The 23,873-nt window shown below is 38.4% G+C and overlaps 1 protein-coding gene across 4 annotated transcripts in view; it reads right to left on the bottom strand.

The window, feature by feature from the left end:
• The window catches only part of Sim (bHLH transcription factor single-minded), a 47,805-nt gene that overhangs the window by 17,597 nt on the left and 6,335 nt on the right, over positions 1-23,873 (bottom strand). For 2 of the 4 annotated variants that reach the window (XR_013256803.1, XM_077405155.1), the window contains exon 1: positions 22,013-22,614. The exons of 1 other annotated variant lie outside the window; for it this stretch is intronic. Coding sequence is in view for 1 of the 3 variants with exons in the window: in XM_077405155.1 (XP_077261281.1) it covers positions 22,013-22,019 (7 nt within the window). In the remaining 2 variants the exon portion in view is untranslated. Of the gene's footprint in view, positions 1-21,820; positions 21,904-22,012; positions 22,615-23,873 lie in introns of those variants that run through there. One more of the 4 variants, XM_077405156.1, reaches the window with a different exon arrangement.

The raw sequence follows: 23,873 nt of genomic DNA, 5'->3' as shown, positions 1-23,873 counted from the left end.
TATTCTATGTAATAAAAATATCTCAAATAAGAAAATAAGGAAATAGAATTCATAAATTGCAAAAAATGTTAAATACGGTTAGTCGTATATCGAACAAAATTTAAAAAATAAAATTATTCGATTAAATTTGCCGTTTGCTCGACATATTATTATACGAAAAATGCACAATTCAATTACTGAATTTTTTACTATAAATTTAATAGAAGGCCACGATTCAATTATTGAATTTTTGATTATAAATTTAATAGAAGATCTATACGACCCTATAAAGGACGGATTTACGTGCAATAAAGCTTCAACATTTTTTTCCTTTCTCTTTCACTTATATGTGCAATTTAATTCTTCTTACGCACAGTAGATTTTTTTATCTGATATTCTGATACCGATTGCAACCTTTGTCAAGACTTTCATCAATCGCTTGCTCTGAATAAACTGATAAGTTTACTCGATTAATGTGAGAAAAAGAGGGTTCGAAGTTTTATATATAGCATGTACATCAGCTTTGGGCTCGTATAGACCTCGTATCAAATTTACAGTTTATAAACGAGGCAATTAATGTTATGCATTTCTATTCTCAAGCTCTTCGATTTAAATTACACATGCACTCGCAAGCATGCGTGCGTACAAAATATCTGTAAAACACAGAATTTCATATAAAATTAAATCCCTTAAAAATATCTCACGTTTTAAGTCGGAAGCTGGAGTGAATTTCTCAAGTGCTCTCCAACACGCACGTTCGATGCGAGAGAGATTTTGACCGCGACGTCGTCGTTCGCGAGTGATACGGCGCGTAACGACGACGTCGAAGCTCCTCATTATAAGAAACGAAAGCAAAGGGAGCAAACCGTCATTAAAGCGCCGGCGAGAGAGCAACCTAACGATGTAGCTACCCGGACTTCTCTGGAATGGAAATTTGTTTGAATAATGCATTTTTTTGTCGCTCTATCTCTGCATTCGGTGACGGTTCCGACCGACGCTCAACACTTCTCGATTTCCCTTATATATAAGTATCTTATCAAGCGCGTAAAATGCGCTCGGTCTTCCTGTTTATTTGAAAAAAGTCATCACTCTGTCATCTCTCTTTCTCTCTCATTAAAAAAATCTCAAAAATAAAAACGATATAGGGTAAATTCGGGTGAGATGACCTTAGAGGAGAGATGGCCTATTCATGCAATGATGAGAAAAAAAATTTCTTAATTCCAAAAAATATTTAGTCCGATACGAGCAACTAAACATGTTAATTAGTTAACTAAACATTAGTTGTTTCAACAATTATTAATTAAGTTGCACTAAAAAAGGTATAGTGCATTCATGTCAACCTTTAAAATTTTTTAATCAAGAATTAATTAATTCAACTAATGTTTAGTTAAACTAATTAAAATGTTTAGTTGCTCGTATCGGACTAAATATTTTTTTGGATTAATAAATTTTGTTCTTAGTGTAATTATTCGATACTAGATGGCGAGCTAGATTGAGAGAACATGGATGGGCCATCTCTTTTCTATAGTCATCTTACCCGTGTTTGTCTTATTTGTGTATGAAGTTTGTTATCGAAACATTAGAAAAATCCTTTTGAATAATTTTGGATAACAATTCTCTAGTCAGTTTCGAAGATCTTTCTGCTTATAATTAACATAAATTAAACAGATTATTCAATTGATAACATCCCGCCAGCTTTTAAACTTTAAGTAAACGTTAAGTAAATTGAAGGAATGATTTTTCTCGTAGAAAGTAAAAATATAACAAAAATATTGCCACATATCCTTTCAAAGTATCTCTCTTTTCTCTCTCTCTCTCTCTCTCTCTCTCTCTCTCTACGTAGAAATTTATTTTAAAATATTATTTATTTTGAAAGATTAATCTTTCCTTCGCTGATTTATGAAACACCTAACTCATGAACGTGACAATTCATAATAAATAACTACAAACGTCGATCGTTAGAAAAATGTCAAATAACATGTCAGTTAAGAAAATTGTCAAACGGAAGCGTTCGCAACATCGCGATGAATTTGCGTGTGCATTATTCCGCTACCAGGAAGTATCGTTTCCAAGATAATGCGCATAACTGGACAGTTATCCTTTTCTCGCGCATTCGCAGAAACCGCGCTCAAACATTCGTTCGCGCTCGTTCCATTACCGGGAAAAGTGCAGGCCGTCGCGTCGGTGACGAACAGGTCCAAGGAAAAGTGACTCCACACTCCGAGAATAAGTTGCTTCCTCATTGGCCGGTCTCGGTATCATATACTTCCATATTGCGATCACAAGATCGAGAACTATTATTAAGAACTATCGTCGGTGAAAATTAGAGAACATTTCTGACCAGAGGCGCCATTTTGTGGCGATGCTTGAAACACATGCGCATTACTGCACGAAATTGATTAGTTAAAAGATGAAAAATTTATTCACGATTAAATATGCGTCAAAAAATTATATACACGAGAGTTTACATATATTAATAAAATTAATATTGTATTAACGATCGGAGGGGTTTTATTTAAAATATCGAATAAAAGATTTTTTAAATTTAATTTTATAGTGTTAATTGTATTTATTTATATAATATTATTAGATATTGAGAGAGAGAGAGAGAGAGAGAGAGAGAGAGAGAGAGAGAGAATTTGAGTTTAATCAATGTAAGAATTGATCGGAATTTAACTTCTTATATGCATGCAGATTTGCTTTCAGTTTTATTTATCTTTATTTTATTTATTTATTTATTTATAAAAAGAAAGAGAAAAATCTAATTTTTACAAATCCGTGGATTCAAGAAATTTAATCACTCCACTGCAGAAATAATAACACAGTACAATGTACCAAAATTTATTTGAAATCAAAATAAAAATGAGCAAAAAAAATGAAATTATTTTTCATATTTTATAGTCACACAATAAAAAATTTACATTAAAAATCTTATACATTATTAATTTTTCGGTGAGAAATATCATCCTTATTGGAATATTTAACTAAAAATTATTTTTATATTATACTTATTATTTCAAATATGTAAATCTCTTTCTTCACACAGATCAACGAAGTTTTAGAAGTACTTTTTCCAGGATTAAAGATTTCCATTTTAAAATATGCATGTATTACGCGTGTGACTGTGACTACAAAGCACGCGAAAATAATATGTTTTTCTTTACTCGCACCGTTCTAATCCGAATAATATATGAATTGATAAATTTGCAAATTTAAATAAACTAGATTTTTCGGGTGAGGAGCTTATACATATGAGCAACCGAGCAGAAATTATTTTGAATAATTCACGTATATTTGAATATTCAGAAAAATCTGAATCGTATTTATTATGACGGATCATATGTACATAATACCTTCCTGATTCTCTTGCTTGTGTCTAATTCTCCAATTTTGGATATAAGGGTCACTTCTCGGGACAGCCGACCCGCGTCCGTAATTTTCCATCGGTGCCATGTTGCACGCATTCTTCCTATCGCAACTAGCTGAACTTTGACACCACGTAGATCGCTCACAATGTTTTCCACGTGTCGCCGACGACGTTGAAACTACTTAATTATCAGTTCCGAGCACGCGTGTTAAGAAACCGCTATGACTATCTGCCATTACTGCAATTTCCAAACCACGTGATCCACGACATCGGACGCGCACGTGTCATTGATCGAAGGAATCGATGAATGCCCGATCAATGTTGCACCGAAATTCAAAAAAACTTGATTCGCCGCGATCGATATTATAAGAGAATCTGCCGATGTTAACAAGACGACGTGCGAACGTAAAAAAAAGACTCGCTCGTGCGTCGCGCGTTGAACTCGACTAGGGAGCATTTATTTCAGAGCGACTCACTATTCTCTCTTGCCGCTGAACCAATGTCTCCTCTCTGCTTTACCTTACCCTTGCTCATCTCAACCAACGCTGTTTCCCGATGGGATAGGTAAGCTGTGAGAGGCACCACCCTTATTTTAAGCTCCACCCTTGATAGCAGGGTCAGTCCCGGGGAGGGTCAGGAATTCTCCAGTGGGGTGCACGCACGTGCGAACGTTCATGTATGCGCCCTCTCCCTCCCCGTTCCTTTGAAAAAACCGAAAGAGCAGCTGAAGCCCGAAGGATAATTGTAACAAAACGTTCCTGCCACCGATTTAGGAATAAAAGTCGTTCGCGAAGAAAAATTCACGCTCCAATAAAATATTTTTATAAAATATAATTACGTTTATTCTTTCGTATATATTACAAAAGATGATATATGATACAATTAAAATGCTTCTCCAAAAAGTTTTATGTTGAAAAAGTTATTCTTTATTATATATCTTAATGCAACAAAAAAAGGGTTTTAAAAAAAGCATTGTAATAACAAACTACGTTTATCGTAGATAAATTTTGTTTAATCTATAAAATAACACGCATTAGAGTTTATACTTAAAGAGGCATGAAATTCATTTGTATCGGAGAGAAAAAATAAAAATAGCGAGAGTCAAGCGAGATTATAAGGTGTTGATTTAATTCATACCCTATTCTTGTCCAGACACGCGTATTCGAAATGTCTTAAAATGTCTCTAAAATTTTTTTAAGACGTTAAAATAATCATCATCATATCACTAACAATCCATTATATCAGGATTAACAATTATGCATGTGTTACTTTAACAATATTTCTATCGCTGATTTATGAACAAAAAAGTTATAAAAATATACGATAGAAGTTGTGCTAATTAATTTTCAATTCTTTAATGAAGACAATTACGATTTGTATAATATTTAACAATATTTTTATTAATTAGTTGCTTTATAATATTTTTCTATAATTTACGAACAATTTTTATGGAATTTATGAAATATAATTTTACAGTAAAATTTAGTTGCTTGATATAGTAAATATTTATTTCAACTGCAGAATACATGCAACATTTTGATATAATTTTAAAATTTAGCGTGTTTTATAGAAATATACAGTGCATTATTTAAGATGTAATAGTAACAAAGATCATCAAAGCGCATGTATATATTGTCAAAATATAACAGCGGAGCTGTAAGAGATTATTAATAGGAACAACTGGAAACTTACCTTTTTACTTATTCATGCGTATTTCTATATAGTTACTGAGACGTGAGCCTATATTAGTTTAGCAGAAACCTCGCTGTCGCATATTAGGAGCCTATCTCATAATAGGGGACTTTCCTCTAATCTTATCATCATAAGGGCATTTATAAGTTTAGACAAGAGATGAGAGATTTTCGTCTTTAACGCAATTTTAATAAAAATTCTAGAAATATATTATAAGTTATTGCAGCAACTTTATAAAGAGAGAGAGATATATACCTATACATATTAGAGGACAAATATTAACACATATTTAAATTCTTTTAATACCCACTAAATAATAATCAATATCTTTATGCATTACTCATTTTAAAAAATTACGCAAAATCAATTAATAAAGCATCGCTGTTATTCGCCTGAATTATAATCGAGATTTCACGGATATTATAGCTGGGAATGATAACGTCGCGAGCAAAGCCGCATATCAAATGTCGAGAGATCAGATGCGAATTAACAAATACTGACGCATGCAGGATGCATGCAATTTCACTCTCGTTTATTACAAATGTTATTAGGTCTATTTTTTTCAATTAGATTCGTTTTTCCTTGCTTTTATATTCGCGTTTTCTTGCAAAAGAAACCATTTGCACGTGTGCTTCGTCGGCCGTTTTGTATCGTAAAGCCGTCGCATCTTATTCAGCCTTCTTCGCGTTTTTTCTCAAAGCTTCAATCTTTTTTCATTTATGAAACATAGTTCATAAGCGCGGTAACTTATAATAAATAATTCCAAACATCGATTGTTAAAAAAATGCCAAACGGAAGCTTACGTAACATTGCACCGAATTTGTGGGTGCATTGTTCCGCTATCAGAAGATATTATTTCCAGGGTAATGTGCATTAATATTAGTTATCCTTTTTTTCGCGCATTCGCCAAAACCGCGCACCAATATTCGTTCGCGCTCGTTTCACTATGGGAAAATTGCAGGCCTTTATCGCGTCGGGGACGAATCTTCCGTTTTGTAATGCGAGGCTCGAAACTCGAAACACGTGGTGCATTGCTGCACGAAATTGAATAATTAAAGAATGAACATTATTCACGATTAAATATGCGTCAAAAAATTATACACGAGAGTTTACATATATGTATGTTAAAATGAAATTAATATTGTATTAACGATTGGAGATTTTGTTGAAAATATATATAAACTGTCGAATATATATAAACGATTTTTTAAATTTAATTTTATAGTATTAATTATAAATATATATTTATATAATATTATTAGATACAGGGGGGGAGAGAGAGAAAGAGAGAGAGAGAGAGAGAGAGAGAGAGAATTTGAGTTTCTTTTGAGATTAATCAAGAATGTAAGAATTCATGTAAGAATTTATCATATGATGTAAGTTTTTATGCACACAGATCAACGAAAATTTTAGAGAAGTACCCTTTCCCAGACTAAAGATTTCCATTTTAAAATATGCATGTATTTTATTTATGTGACTACAAAACGTGCAAAAATAACGTGTATTTTTTAACTCGCACCGTTCCAATCCAAATATAATTTAATAAATTTGTATAGATTTAGGTAAATTAGATTTTTTGGACGTGGAGCTTATTTAAGGAACCAAGCAGCAATTATTTTGAATAATTTGCGCATGAATATTCAGAAAAAACTAAATCGTATTCATGACGTAGTCCGAGTTTTCACACACACCGTAAAGAAAAAAGTAATTTTGAGAAAAACGGCGAGTGTCACACCTATTATTAGAGAAATAACTAGGAAAAAAATGTTATTAATTAGAAAATTATTAACATTTTTATACATGTGATTATGAAATTGTCCCTCATTGATACGTCTTTAATAAATTTTTTTTCATATTTGCAATTGCACATTAACCGAATATCAGTATAGAGACTGATATGCATCAGTTCATATAAAATTTAATTAATTTCAATCAATATTCATAAAAATAATCTTGTAAAAATTTTGTTTATATAATTTTGCCATGCTTACGAATCATGAAAGATAATACGTTATCAGGGAGGATAAATTGAAACTGCTCTATTGCCTTTATTATGCATGCTTATTATACACTTGTCATTCAGCGGCAAGTGTAATCACGTAGCGAGGAGCAGACAGCACTGTTTATTAGCTCAATCAGTTACCTTACTTGCAAGATATGTTACATGGGTTGCACATATGTGCTGCATGTTGGGCCTATATCGGTTGCTTCCAACCTACACCTGTGTGACACTAAAGCAAGAGGAAAACCGTAAAGAAAATAGTAATTTTGAGAAAAACGCATTTAAAGTTTGGCCGAGCCGCGCCGAGCTGTCTGAACCCTTTCGCTTTTCCGCTTCACTCATTTCCCTCCTTTTTCTCATTTTTTTACCTGTATTGATGTAACACAAGTTTTGTGCGGAACTGCGTGGGTCTATCTAGTCTATCAGCTACCATCTTCAACGATTGCGCCGTCGTTATTTATTTCTCTCCTCGCATAAGAAATGCCGCGATAAAAATAACAATAAGTTACAGGGTAACTGTCTAACTTGGGTCTTTCTCTCCACTTCCAATGACCCACTGCCTCAACATTTTCACGAGATTTGTGACCGATTTTTCTCTTGCTTTAATGTCACACAGGATTAAGTTGAAAGCAACCGACAGGCCCAACATGCGGCACATGTGTGCAACTCATGTAAAACATATCTTGCAAGTTATAGGTAGCTGATTGAGCTAATAAACAGTGCTGTCTGTTCCTCGCTGCGCGCTTATACACTTGCCGCTGAATGACAAGTGTAAGAGCGCACAATAAAGGCAATAGAGCAGTCTCAACTTATCCTTCTGATAACGTATTATCCTTGTTGATTCGTAAGCATGGCAAAACTATATAAACAAAATTTTTACAAGATTATTTTTATAAATATTGATTAAAATTAATTAAATTTTATATGAACTGATGCATATCAGTCTTTATACTGATATTCGGCTAATGTGCAATTGCAAATATAAAAAAAGATTTTATTAAAGACGTATCAATAAGGAACAATTTCATAATCACATGTATAAAAATGTTAATAATTTTCTAATTAATAACGTTTTCTTTTTTCCTAGTTATTTCTCTAATAATATAGGTGTGACACTCGCCGTGGGCAGGTAGGACGGGTGAAACTGAATAGAAAAGTCCTGTATCATTTTGTGATTATGGCAATAAATAATGTGAAATTAATTAATAAGTGTCCGCGAATCAGCGTGCGTCTGCGTGATTCGACGAGATGAGACAGCCCAGGTCTCTACAAGTCTTTGCAAGTGTCACTTGCTAGGTCCACGGTCAGGTACTTCGGATTTATCTGTTCTTTGAATTTTTCTGAGGGATTTTCCTTCTTTTATATGCACACTATTGAGGAATTCTCCACCCACGCCTGATTCTGACCAATGGTGCTTAACCATTTTCCTTGTTTAAGTAAGTGAATGTTAATGCTTTTGCCTGTTACTGTATTAGTGCAACTTTGTCGTTTTTACAGATCCGTACAGTAAGAATAAGAGAATGTGACATCCCACCTGCTACAGTAAAGTTTCGGTTTAGCAATAGCGCGAGTGGTGTCGACTGTACGACTGAACTCAATGTAAGATTAATAGTAAAATTAATAGATCTGCTTGTGTATTAGGAAAAACCTGCGAATTGCTTTTCTGCAAAAATAATATTTCGGTGTTGAATAGAAACGGATAAATCCTAAACTAACAGGTATAATAGATAGTACAGATGTTCGACTTTTGTTACAGTCGTTTTAAAAGAAGTTTTGAAAAGATTAGGTTTTAGTTGAAAAGATTTTGCAACTTGAAAAAATTAGATTTTAGTTTGGATTTTTAAATCTTCGTGCACGAAGAATTCTTTTTGGACAGAACTTTCATAATCCGGTTGCACGTGTTTTAAGAAGGCCTTGACAGCGTTATAATCTTGAAGGTTGATGAAGGTGTTCGACTGAGACATGCCGATAGCAACACATGGCTAAATATTTATTTTCCCGAAAACACAACAACCTGTCAGCAAAAAAATTTTCTGAAAACACGCCAAGATTTCATAGACCGGTATTCAGTCGGTTCTTATAATTGAGACCGTCTTAAGTACAATTGCAATCTTAAGATGTTTCAGATTAATGAAATAAGAGTTAGACACTTTATTATACAGTTGCAAGAACATTAATAATCATTTCATCAAATATTTCTGTGTTTTTTCATGAACTCATTTTAATCTATCATGATTATTATTTATTTACCCCCAATTAGTCGTTGGATTTTTAACATAACGAAACATTTCACAGGGTACAATGAAAACAATTTAATATTTAGGAGAGTTATGTCACGAATTATGTAATTTTCCTAAGACTTAATTTTTCGTAAAGTAACGATCAGTACTCGTGTATTCAAGAATTCTCACACACAAAGACAAAGAGAATCACGGCAACATCTCTGATTTATTAATCAGCGCTTTCCGATATAATGCGTTCACTCGTTGCTCTCTCTCTCTCTCTCTCTCTCTCTCTCTCTCTCTCTCTCTCTCTCTCTCTCTCTCTCTCTTTCTCTCTTCATTATCAAAATCGCCATTCGTTCGCAGATTTTTACAGTTATTACATACCATTACGACTATAATCGATATCCGGGTATAGTAAGTAAGCGCGGCGAGAGGGAGGATGAGGCAATCCAATTTGCGACCACCGGTATCTGTCCCCGTCGTCCAATTAACGGATCTTTCTTCTAATCTCATGGATTCACCTGGCGCCCGCCCGGATAAATCCCGACCTTTTTGCTCGGATAAAAGAGAAACTGAAGAGGGACGATGCGGGAAGAATGACGTGCAATTATCTAGGTACGTCGATTGCGCTATATGTGTCGGAAGTGCCGAATCGTCGCGTATATGAAACGAGAAATGGTATATTACATTCGATAACGATTACCGATACTGTTGTACACGTCGAAATAGACAAAAAGTTCTATCTAAAAAGAATTCCTCGCGCACGAAAAGTTAATGGATTGGGAAAAGGAAATGATGCCCATTTCCCACAGATATATATTTTTTTAATTTACGTAGAATGTACACGCACGTTTTTTACAATTTTCAATGTTATTGTTACTGCATATACGATAAAATGTTTCACGGTAGAATAATAGAATGCGAATGTCTCACGATATGCAAGGCGAAAAAGCAAGGGAAAAATCGGCCACAAATCTCATGTAAATGTTAGTGCAGTGGGTCGTCGAGAACGGAGAGAGGGACCCGCACTTGTAACTTATTATTTTTATCGCGGCATTTCTTATGCGAAGAGGGAAATAAATGGCGACGGCGCAACCGGCGGGAAGGCGCACTATACAGATCGTGCAGGATGGCAACCCAAGCCGTCGTGTCGTTTGGGAGAATCGCCGAAGATTTTTCAGCGCGCGGGACAAAGAACACCCTCCGCGCGTCGATATATACGTGAGGGAGTTTGCGCGCAAATACGCGCAAAGCAAATACGCGCGAGAGAGAATATCCGTGTACGCGCGCGAAACAAGCGGAGATAATATTTGCCGGGATTTGCACGCGTGCCCGGCCGTCGGCCGTTATTTTCGTATCGTAATGTGTCCCGCGTCCTATAGCCGCCGTGCGGGATGAGGCCGCGTATCCGTGAGAAATGACACATCCGCACACGCGCGATTCCGCTTCTGTGCGCGCGGGCCAGGGTAAATAGGTGTTGTGCATCCCGCGCCGGAATCGCGCCGGTGTTATCTCGAATTAGAGAGACTACGTGCTTGCCACTCGCTATCATCCGGCGCTCCATAAATTCCCATTACGCGACGCGCGTCCGATCAACCTGCATCCTACAATTACATGTTCACTGTTCACTGTTTTTTTTTAGTTTTCTTTATTTCTTATTTTCGAAATAGATATCCAGCGGCGAGTGGCCTGAATCTCGACAAAACGGTCGAAAACGATTGAAATTATCGCGGTGTTTAATTATCCACACTTGTTTAATTATGTTCGACTACTTATTTGAAGAAATAGCCGTCGTTGAATCTTTCTTATTCTTCTTTCACCGTGTTCTGTTTTAATTAATTCAATGCGTCTCTATTCTCCCTCCCACATAACTTCAAGTTAAAATATAATCACACAGGGTTGGACTCGATAATTTAACTGCAACGAGAGATTCAAGAATAAAACTTTATTAGAATTTATCCCTACATTATTTCTATTGTAATTGCAATGAGAGATTCAAGAGTAAAACTTTATTATTAGGATTTATCTATATCATTTTATTGTAAACTCTCTTATTACGGAAGAACAATTTAGACGCATTAAAAAATTTCATTATGAGTATGTAAATTCGTGTTTGTTTCAATTATTTACTATGATATTTAGTGAGAAATGTTTTCCTTCACAATTTCTTTCTTTCGAACTTGGATTACGTTACAGAATAGGGTCGTTCTGCTTCGCGCTGTTCACGAAATGTTCAGATCTCTCGGCCCAAATCGTGAACAAAACATCGTCGATCGTTGATGTCGCAGGTAAATGTCAAAGTTACGACCTACAGCAACTTTTACGCGTTGATATGCGCAGACACACACGATGCTGCTGTGCCGTATACAATCGCTGAATGGATTTCGGCCTCCGGTCTCTCGACCGATCGGGGATGATGAATTGCGCGCGCTCCCGCGCGGCATGCACCCTTATCTTTTTGCCGGATTTCCGAGACGGGGGACGAGGTGAGGGCGTAACGACGTACCAGAGAAATATCCTGGCTGGCTGGGATTGCCGATAGAGAATGGGCGACGCCATAGTCGAAAATGTAGGTGAGACCGAAGTTAAGCCCCAGCGGAGTTGCAAGCTCGCGCCCGTTCGCGTTGCATTCAGTTGATCACGTACGAAAACGATCAAGGCATTTCCTGCCGAAACTGCTACTGCTGCGCAGAAAATTGGAATGCAGCAAGATAGATTTATGTTAAACTCGTCCTTTCAGAGATAGCCGCGCTTTTCAGGACGCACCTGCAACTATTCCACAAAGGTATTTTTTTTTAATTCTTGATATTGAGAAACGATCTTCATTTTGCGGTTTTCCGGTATCTCGGCGACCTCGGCGTATATTCTGTCACTTGAAATATGCTCGCATATACGGTAAGAGCGGTCACTTTTCAAGACGATTTATATAACATAAAAACAAATCTAATATTTTCTACATAAGCTAAAAATTTTATGAATTGTCCTTTACGTTCCAACGTTTCGGTTCAACGGCGAATTTCGATTTATTTATAACTATGCATTTAATTAACGAGTTCGAAAAGGCAATTCTATATATAGAACTACTAAATAACTACAAGAATATATATTTTTCATAAATCCTTTATTCGCCGATGTGTACATCCACAATTGATTCATTCTTCAACCTATTATCATTTAAACAAATCTGTTTGCCGAAATTAATGATCTAACTAAAATTCTTTATTGCAAAATTCTTTTACGAATACGTAAACCTGCCCTAGAACTCGCCTAAGTTTGACTAATACATTCTAAAAAAATTAGATTCAATTTTTTTATTATTAAATATTCCACACTATTATCTATTATATAAGACACTTCGTAAAAAAATATATTTGTAGCCTACTTTGACGTACAATATACGCTGTTCCGGCCTCGTTAACCCCATTTTGATTTCTACGTCGACATCGATGACACAAGATCCGGGACGGCGGCCCAAATTATTAGCATACTGCGTGTCCCGGCATACAACGCGAAGTTTATGCCGAAAATACGCCGCGCCGTTAGCCGCGTCGTAGCTGTCGCGCTAAAAGAACAAACAACCGAATCGCCAGATTTCATCCCCCGCCGTCGCGTCGTCGTCGTCTCGATCGAGCGGGCGCGATACCCGATTTGTCCCGTCCCCGGTCGTACAATATGGAGTGCTCGCGTCGGCTTTAAGAGATGCGTCTGCGAGGAGAGCGTTCACCAGATGCGCTGACGCCCGCATTAATATACATATATTTTTTTTTCAAAATTATACGACTGCTTTGTTATGTTTGGATATTAATTTTTCATTCAACGGATGAACAACGTTAACTATAAATGACCACGAATTCGTAATTGTGCTAATCGAGATCGGAGAGTTGTTATCAAACTGAAGAACAATTATTGTCAAACACTGACCGAGTTTTAGCCCGGAGGATATTTCATATATTAATCTCATATACTCGAGAAAGATTTTAAATTATTAAAAGTTAACGGATTTTTCGGCGGATATAGAGCTTTAAATAAGAAAGATAACGAAGTTCCACACATTCCTCCATTAATTTTATGAGTGGATTTTACTTTAATAGAATTTTAATCTCAGATTTAATTACGTTACGAAATAGTTAACGCTGAATATTAAAGGAGATACGAATAAGGTCTCCACAGTTAATTAGACTCTCCCGAGAGAAAAATTGATTCCCGAAATCGAGAAACATATAATCCTATTTTAGGACTTGTCCTATGAAGGGCCACTTCAGTTCATTACTTTCTCACAGACAACTGTCCAGGATATGTGTATCGGATGACGATTCGCGATATATACGCTGATAATACTATCGTTCTTGTCACGCGGCGCATTCCTCAGACAGATAATTCCGTCCGTATTCGAGTTGCACTCGCGTGTACTCGCGCGTGGAGTGCGCCCCGGCACTCGGTGATACCAGGAACCACGTTCATCTCGGGCGACTCGGGCCCGTGTTTTTCTTGCATTGTGCTGACCACGTATGATCCCAAGAGACGACGTATATACGGGCCCGGCGTTGCCAGCCACGACCACAGGGTGGATGCGGCAGCGAATCGGATCGTTTGAGGGACATTTTTCGACGCGTTTTCCTTCTCCGATGAAAAAGTGACATTTATACATCGCTTACTTTCTAAATGTCAAAATTATATATATATATATATATTTTTTTTTTTAGATACGTCAAACGACACAATCTAGCTGACTGTTAACGAATTATCACGAAAATGGTAAATTTTGACAGATGTAAGGCCACTTAAGGAAAAAGTTGCCGATTATCGTTGTCAACGTTGTGTCATTGGCGATTCCATATCTGGACACATCTCTTGTAACTCGATATTTCTCACATTCGCGTCTCGAATTATAATTTTCTCGCGTCGAGCTTCGGAGATCGGCAACGTCGCCGTGTTTGCACGTGTTGCACTCCGACACGGTAGACGGTACAACGTACCCGAGAGACCTCCTTCCGCCCCCTCCCTATCATATTTTTTTTTCTCTCACTTCGACGTGCACTCCACTTAGAGTTACAATGTTGCTCGTGAACTGGCAAACACCGTCTCTCGTGAAGCCGGCGCGACGTGAGCAGCGCGCGCGTGCAACCCGCAATTCTACACGCGCAACTCGAATTTCCACGCGTCTTTCGTGCGCGCCGTCTCGCGCGACAAAGCCGCTCACACGCGAAACGTGCGAGGGCCCCGAAGAAAGAAAATAAAGCGACTCGCGTCAACGCGCTTGAAAATCGACGACGCGTGACGCGAATGTTGCACACAGCCGCGGTGGCGGGCTAATTAAATCTGCACGAGTATCGGTGACGAGAAAGGGAACTTCTTGCAACAACGCGAAAGTATCACCTGACAAATTAGTTTCTTCTGAGAAAGCCGGTATAAAGTATCGTTTCTGAATTCATGGGGCAAAAATCAAGGATGCCCTTCTGACCGAAAATCAAACAGTTCCTCCACGTTTCGATATTTGATAATTTTACGCATTCGCTTATGACAGTCAAAGCGAGATTTTTTTAAATTGACAATTGCGTGCAATGAAAATAAAACGTTTTTGGGAAATTAATCACATAATTACGCGTTTGAGGCGATGTTTTATTTAATTAAAACGCGAGAACAACACGCGTGGCATCATGAGTAAAAAAAAAAAACAAGGTTTACGCGGAATAACAGCGATTTAACCTTGAATAGATTGTCTTGCGAGTGTTGTAGATTGATACGAGGGTGCGACTAAGCGTATTTTGTTGCATTTTGAAACGGGAGAGAACGAGAGAGCGCCACGGCTGATAGGTCGCGCGCGCGTAGTTTATTGATCATGAATTCGAGCCTGTGTTTAGACGCCAGTATCGCGACTCGCGACGCCGTAACGTGAGAATCGTGCGCCGTAACAGGCCGAGCAGGCAACAGCCGTACCAAATCGTTAAACGGCCTCGTGCCGTGTTTAATTTTTAACTAAACGTCATAACAAACGAATATCTCTCGACTGGCACTTTGTGTTGAGTTCTGGACTCGAGGAATCGCGGGGTTGTATCGCGGGATTTTAAAACTGACTGCCTCTCTGCGCTCATTCTCTTCTTACAGAATTCTATCCGGGGGACATGATTCCGTTACCGATTTCTCGAAACTTGTTACAAAGGCTGCATTCCGATATTCACTGTCAGTACTGCAAATCTATATTTTATGTCACGTATACTATAGATTTTCAGTACTGAAAGTTGCTGACGGTGAATATCGGAATGCAGCCAAAATTGATATCAAGGAAACGTGCTTTATTTCGACAGGTTTTCGACAGTGAAAAAAGTAGTCGTTTCGAAAAAGTGCGCGTTGCAATCTGTTCACTCTTTCAATCCGCTCAGATTTCACGGACAATTGTCGACAAAAGTTTTGGGCGACAATTAGCGTAACGAGGAGACCTGTTTTTTTTCTTCTATACCCCGCGAGGAATTCTAGCAACCCTATCGAGGGCGAAGTCGCTCGAGGGAGGAAGTCGCGCTCGTGTATGGGATATATAGGCGGGTAAACGCGTAACACGAACGCATGTAAAGCTCTTGTCGGACAGCACAATATTTCTGGTTTATCTTATCATATAATACTTGCGTGCGCGCGTGCGAGAGAGAGAGAGAGAGAGAGAGAGAAATGATTTTTCTTTAAAAATGCATGAGATTTCATTGTAATCCGAATAAAGAATACCAATCTAATATCTTATTATTTGACAAAAAATTAGTTTCTCTTGAAAAAGTAATTATTCAGACAATATTATATTTTATGTAATTAACGCACATAATTACGTATTTCATTATACGTCAATTAATTTAGGAACTCAACTGATTTGTTTATAAATCGATGCACGCTTTTTTAATACACGATAGAAAATCGAGATATATGCATAAAATATTGTTTTTATACGAGATTTTCAGAGCGTACTTATTTTTTATTTAGAAAAATCGTACCGCATGACAAGGGCTTAATATGCATCTTAGAATGGCAAAGAAATGGGAGAGGGAAACATGGAGAGAGTTGATAGGGCAAGAGCTACCCCATCGTAACGAAACAGGGAGAATACAAGCAGCGGAGCAACCCCCTTGAGTCGAATGGGGGAGGCCCTTGTCCTTTCATACGGACGCACAGCCCGCCCTTAAACAGCCCTAAACTAAGTCAATTTAGTTTTGACATTAAGTGTGACTGATCGTCCAGGCGTCCAGAATCGTCCTTTAAAATGGCCACCCAGCGTACAGCGCGGCGCGTTTCGATGGAAGAATAATAAATGTGCGACTTGCAATCGTTGGCTTTTGACGGCGCTTTTAAAATATTTTTCTGACTAAGGAAATATTGAATATATATATATATATATATATGAGGCAAATAATATTGAATAAGTCAAAACGCAGTGTCTTGGAAGAGTCTATCTCTTTTTCTCTCTTTCTCTCTCTGTTAAATTTTCTTTCATTCATATTTCTTTTGGACAACCAATTTAAAGTTGATTATTCTTATAAATCAAAATTTAATCATTTGTCGAATTCTTAAATTATATTATTAGATATTTAGTTAACTCTTCTTGATTATTATATTATTAATAAAATAAAGTATAATTCGGTTGAAGTACAAATTAGAATAATTTTACTGTCAATTTTACATTAATTCAGAAATATCTGAATATACTTTGATATATCGTTTGATATAAAAAACAGTTTAATATTGATTTCGCAATCAAACCATACAATTTCCAAGTTGACGTTTCTACACGGGAAAGTATTATACAATCAAATAAAGCGAGTGACATTTTCAAGATCAAGCCTTCGTATTTTAGTCAGAACATTTCTACACGTAAAGATAACAATTTAACATCCATTTATCAATAATCGATCTTCGCATTGTTCGAAAAATTCGCGTACACTTGTAGGTACGCACGAGCACCTTTTGCGGCATATTATGCTTTGCAAAGGACGAACGCGTGACATCATTCGCAGCGGTATGTACGTGCCCAAGTGGAAAACATCCGCGGCACCAATTATCCATTTTTGCACGGAATTATCGCTGGCGACCGAGATAAAGCTGTCCGGCTCGCGATGTATACAAATCATTCGCGACAATTGCACGCAAATTAGTCGCGGATAAGTCCGGGAATTCGTCAACGCCGTCACGTTCGGGATTTCGATCTTACCGATCTTATCGTTCGCGTGTTTAAAGTCATGCTCGTTTCTCTGTCCCTATATCTGTACCTCAAAAAGTAATGAAGCGAGCAGTATTTTTCTGAAGATCCCCGTAATCACACACCATGTTGAATAACTCCTGAGAATAACTGATAATTATATAATTAGCACGGAAACAAATACATTATTTTTCACTACTGAGACATATTAAGAGATATGCATTAAGCAATGATTATGCGCACGATTCTTTTCGTTGAAAAAGAGATGATCTGCGATAGTCGAGGAACAAAACGGGACGAGGGTCAACGGGTTGAAATATTGCGTGGCCCACGCAGGAGCGTGACATCGCGGGAAGAAATCCTTCGAGTGGACACGCGGTGTGCGTATGAACACCGTCACGCCCTTACGACGAAGGGAATGAACGCAGAAAACGTAAAAAGGCCGTCCGTGATGCCCGTGACGTCAACGAATCACCAGGCACAAGTCGGGTCAGCTGGCCGAAAGCCAAGCTGTAAAATAATGGCACGTTAGTCCCGGTCCTAATCGCCAGATCGACGTGCCTTAAATTACGGCCTAATAACATTCGTAATAAACGCGAGTGGAATCGCATGCATCCCGCGCGTCGGCATTTTTTAACCCCCATCTGATTTCCCGATATTCGATACGCGGCTCCACTCGCGACATTATATCATTCCCCAGCTATAATATCCGTGAAATCTCGGTTACTTATACGATTCAAGCGAACAGCGATGCTTTATTAATTGATTTTGCGTGATTTTTTAGAATTAGTAATGCATAAAGATATTTATTATTATATTCAACAATTCAAATTCTCTGGTATTCAAAGAATTTAAATGTATATTAATATTTGGTTTCTAATAGATCATCTTTATAAAGTTGCTGCTTACAGACGAGAATCTCATCTCTTGTCTCTGAACAAAATGCCATTATGAAAGATACGACTATTTATTCTCAATTATTCGCCGAAAGATTTGTTCCTTAATCGTATTTTTTAAGTTAATCGACGTCAACGGTCTTGCTAGAGGATAACGCACCACAATTTTTCACAAAAATCCTGTTTAGTTTATCGTCTTATTTACGAAACGCGCCTATTGTCGGACACCGGCCCGACGACGACTTCTGGCTAAAGTAATTTTCCCTTCGCGGAATCGGCGCAGGTTCGCTCTCGCCGTTTCTTCCTCTTTTTTTTTCTTCCTTCTCGCTTTGTTCCGCGTGCGCCATCGCCATCGCGTTGATGTATCACGCGGGGTGAGAGGGCGAAAGCGTGGAGGTGATAATAAGCCGTAAAGACTGTGAGACGCATCGGGAATGCGTGAAGTATTTACTCCCCTTATATACTTCGACGGACCGAATGATCCCACCGGGACCGAGACGCGGCGCGGGCCCAATCGCCGCGGCGCGGCCGGACCATAATTCAGCGACGTTATGGCAAAAGAAGATGTCACTCGAGCGCAAGGCACATTACGGGGGTGTCGTTTGATCCTCGGTTAACTGACTCTCGGGGCTGTTGCGTGTAACAGCGCGCACCGTACATCCCGCGAATGTTGCGTATATAAGTTATGCGAACGTGTTACAGCGAATTTTTGATATTCTGTCCTTTTTCCGTAGACTTTCACATACTTTGCTCATACTTTGATAATTTTAGATAAATAATTTGATAACAGTCGCGAGAGCTTGACTTGTTATAAAATGTGATACTTCGATACGAGAATGTAAGAAACGCGCGTTCGGAAATTTGAAATTAAATTTCGCAAGAGGATCAGCAACGATTTTAACGTACATCACCATGTCTTCCGCGCGTTACTCGATCAGAGTGAAAACTTATCGACCGTTCAAATCACCGACATCGTGCGTGCATATTGTTGCGCTATCAGCACGTAACACGTGACCGTTCTATGCGAAAAAAGAATCGCGCTGAGCCAAGAAATATACGACGGAGGGGTACGGGGGACGAAAGGTGAGAAAGAACGCAATATTCATCGCGCGTCGGCTCGCGGCAAAGTAACGCGAAATAGAATTTATTGGCGTAGACGAGGGAGTGCCGGTGAGTTTTTGAAGTCCCCCGGGACTTCGTTGCCTTCGCCATTCGACTCACCATAAACCACGACTCGTCTCGTGAACGTTGCAGAACGGAGCAGCGAACGAGAGGGTTACCGCGCGCGCAGACTCGGTTTCAGAGCCTCGAAAATTCAAAGCGATTTGTGAAAGAATGCAATGTAACTCGCCTAACACTGAGAGAAGGTATCAATTACCTCAATTGTTAAAAAATTATGAAAGGAGAAAATGATAAAATGTACGTCAGTTAAACAGCGGGAGTTTGCTTTAAACGCATGTAGTTTCTGTAAAAATATCACAGCGCATTCCTTGCGACCGATAATCGCAAATGCGTTTCTTTTGAAAACGTTTCTTATAAAAGTAACAAATCCAAGTGATTACTAATATATTTATTATCTCGTAACTTTTAAAATCTGTAATAATAAATTTATAGATATCTATATATTTACAATATTTCTATTTTTAATTACATATTTTTAACATAATATATAGTTATTAAAAAATATATATTCAATAATATTTATAGATATTTTTTATTTCGTATTTTTTATTATATATATATAAAATGCAATGCTGTACAAAAGTACAGTTTTTAAATAGTATGATATCTCTGTCGAGCGATATGCAATGCCGTTCTTTTCTATCTATCCTGTATAGATATGAAACGTCCCTTCTTTTGCTTTCGTTCGTGCACGCGCTCACACCAACGAATCGTCTTTCGCCATGGGTCCTGGTAGGGCTTATGGGGCTATGCGACGCGGAAATCGCTTAAAGCATCAAATTGCATGCGTATGGGAATCGGATGGTGCACGAGCGATTAGGAAGAGAAAACGAGTTGTCGTCTTTTTAATTCAGATTGCAAAGTTAGCGAGAGTATAGCAACTGCGTACGTAACAAACTTTTAATACGGGTGTCGTTCAAGAATCGGATCGAAAGATTAAACAAGAGCGATTGCGAAGAAATGATATCCTCTTAAAGGCATTTAAGTGTATATTTGCAATTAAAAAAGAAATTTTCTAATTCGGATTAAAAAGATTAAAAAGTTGCGATGCACGTCGAGCTTTGTACAAATAAGCGAGATGTTGCAGTTTTCAAGCGCGCGCGCGCATTGAAGTGATCGTTGCCGGAAAAATTTTCGTAAGCAACGACGCAAGGTCGACCCGTGGCTCTTTACGTGGAAAGTCTCTAAGGTGGGCGTGAACAGCGGCGCAGCCTTGGACGTCGGTACGATAACAAGGATATGTCTGTTATGCTGACGGCGCATCCTCTACCGTAATCAAACTTGTGTGGAACTCCCTGCGAAGGTATATCGGCGAGTCGCGAAACTAAAGTACCGCGGCGTGCGAACTCGTGCGCGCGATTGTATTTCGGGAAACGATGGCGTTGCTCGAGTTTATCACACTTTGAGCACGTGCACGATTATTATTTTCGCGTGACGTTACCATGAACGGTCATCGTGACGCACCCCGGATAAGGAAGATTTTATATTCAAAATAAAGGAGTTATAAATTAAAGACAATATCGATCCGAGATTAAATTTTGGAGAGGAGGCGAAAGAAAGTTCGATAAAAAATAGAATTATTTTATTCTGCATATTACAATCGTGTAATAATAACATGTGAAATTATTTATCTCAAAAAAATGTTTTATGCTTTTTACACAGCAATTTATTTCATTGTTTATCGCGGAAAAGTCATCGCGTTATTCGTAACTTTTTGCCAAGTTTCATGATTTTTCACGCGAACGTTATCTTAATTAAACGGTAAGTTACATTTCAACGAAATGTCGCGATTATGACAGCCACGGGATAATTTTTTCTTTCGCGAAGTGGAACGATGACGAAAGCGCGCGCGAAACGGACCTGATGGAATTTGCAAGCCTCACGTGGCAGAGTGCCATAAGCACCGGCCGGGGGTTGACTGCCGTGGCGACCCACCGATACTCTTTTTATTATTCCGCCGAGAGAGCTCCCTTCGGCCGCGCCGGTGGGTTCTTTTATTTCGCGATTTCTCTCTCATTTCGCTGAACCGACCCACCCGACACACGGGCCGAACTTGGACCCGGTCGCTCTGCCAATTTGGCGGGATTATTGGAAGTCGCCGATCGTCCCGAGAAGAGTAACGCAAGAATCGCCGATAAACGACGCGATAGTTACGATTATTAACACTCCCGGCAATGTCGTCGCGTGCCTCAATTTGCCACATTCTCTCGTATTTTCTTTCTAATATTAATTTCTCAAAAAAAATTGTTCGAATCACACAAATTACTTTGGTTCTAGATACTGAAGAATATAGGGAAGAAATACCTCTTGCGTATCTAATTATCGAAATCTCAGGTACCGCTATTTAGAACCGCTCTGCCCGTGTGAAAGGTGAATTCCTCCATTATCTATAACCAATTTTTAATGAAACGAAAAGTGTTTCGCGCGTACACGCCACCATATGTCACGCGCAAACGTGAAATTTGCGCGATGCGAAATGGTGGAAATGAGACTCACGTTTCATGACGCTGGTGGATTGCGTTGAACGTTTTATTTAGGATCCAGAGCGTTGGTCACGCACGGTGGCGCAATGCATAATCACCCATGGGCGCGAAACTTTTTCGTAGCCGCGGCGACCGGTCCGTATCATGGCCTGATCGTTGTCGGGGTGATCGTCGTCGGGTCGGGACGACACACGAGAGGAGCGATGCAACTTAAGGTTGTCTTAAGCAAAACTAAACTTTGGTCTTGCCTCTTCGACATCCCGGTATCGCGTATCCCCCCACCATCGGCTTCTTTTCAGTCATGTGGGATTTACGCGTACGGGGAGTAGTTCTCACACCCGGGGCGGTACCCGTTTAAAAGACGGGCATCGGTGTCACCGTCGCGCGTATACGCTGCGTGCGTCACTATATATGCGCCGGACGCGTCTAGAACCGAGATACGATTAAGCGACGACCCGTCAGAGGATATTGGTGCCAAGAAATATAATAGTAAAAAAAAAAAAAAAAAAAGTGTCACATCAAAGAATAAAACCTTGATTATTACATCAATTACAGTTTAAGCAACATTAGTTATTCGAATAAAAAAGCTAATCTCTCTGCAGAATTTCTCAAATCTCTTTTCTTCATCGAGAGACCAGTATACTTGAGATTTTCTTCGTTAAAAATGGAACTTTGGAAAGATAAGAATTCTTAGGGCAAAATTTACTCTCCGGTTTAAGATATTCGGGTATTAGAATGTAATGTAAAAGGAAATTTAGGACAATTAAACTGAAAAAAAATAACAGCTGTTAATTTAGAGAGGTGATATTTTTGTATTCGATAGAAAAATTTTCCGCATCACCGTCCACAAAGAGTCAGCTAAGCGAGCTAAAATGACATAACAATCTTCGCGTCGTGCTTAAGAGTTAAGATATCAAAACGCCTGAGTCATTACACGATATGCTGATTCGTAGACTTCGCGGGATTATCAAATCACAAATGCACTTCGCTCATTTGAGCACGGGTGTAGAGTCCTTTAAATTGTTGTTATATATCCATGTCATCTTTCAACTCGTGTTTCACCAATCGTCTTCTCAATATACATATATCACTATGTATCATATATTACACTGAAGATCAAGGTATCGTCAGCAACAATTAAACGTCAATAGTCGAGTTCAAAAGTTATAAAATAAATTATTTTCATAACGGTATTATTATTAAACGTTCTTAATTGTTAATATTATAAGACTACTTGATGAGTAAAAAAATAAAGTTATATTTTCATTTATTTATCATAGATAGATATATAAATTTTCATTTTATATTGGCGACATATTAATCCGTTTACTTTAAAGATAACATATTTCTATTAATAGACTTTCGTTCACGTGTTGCAATGTTTATTTTGTAAACTTTATCCAAGACAACTTCGTTGCTTTTGGGGCCACCTCGGATATCCTGCGACATTTCTATATAGGGCGGAGACTCGTGATTTGTCGGTTTGCGATCCCGAGCAGATCCTGATATCGTAGATCATTAATATCGATCGGGCATGATGCCCACTGAGTTGTGCGTGGGAAGTGTCGAGTTTCATGTTTCTACACATGTTCGAACGCTTAAGTCGTCGTATCGTCTTCATCTATCCGGTTGCCCGGGGCGGGAGCGTGCATCAGCTGTGACCCGCGGTCTCTCTGATCCCGACCACCGCCGGACACTTCCGGAAATCTGGGCAATGCATCCGGACGGGAATTCGTGGTTGCCGCGCCGTAAGTCTGAGAATCAAAGAAGTCACTGCGCGGCGGACTTGTATATCGCCGCGCCATAAATCTGATCCAGGTTTGGAATCTCCCAATCGCGTTGCCAACTTCCAATTCGCCAAAAAAAATTTACCG

Source organism: Temnothorax americanus, unplaced genomic scaffold (genome assembly GCF_048541705.1).
Source record: "Temnothorax americanus isolate GAGA-0224 unplaced genomic scaffold, ASM4854170v1 Scaffold2, whole genome shotgun sequence".
Taxonomy (NCBI): Eukaryota; Metazoa; Arthropoda; class Insecta; order Hymenoptera; family Formicidae; genus Temnothorax; species Temnothorax americanus.
This window is presented reverse-complemented; position numbering and strand designations above follow the sequence as displayed.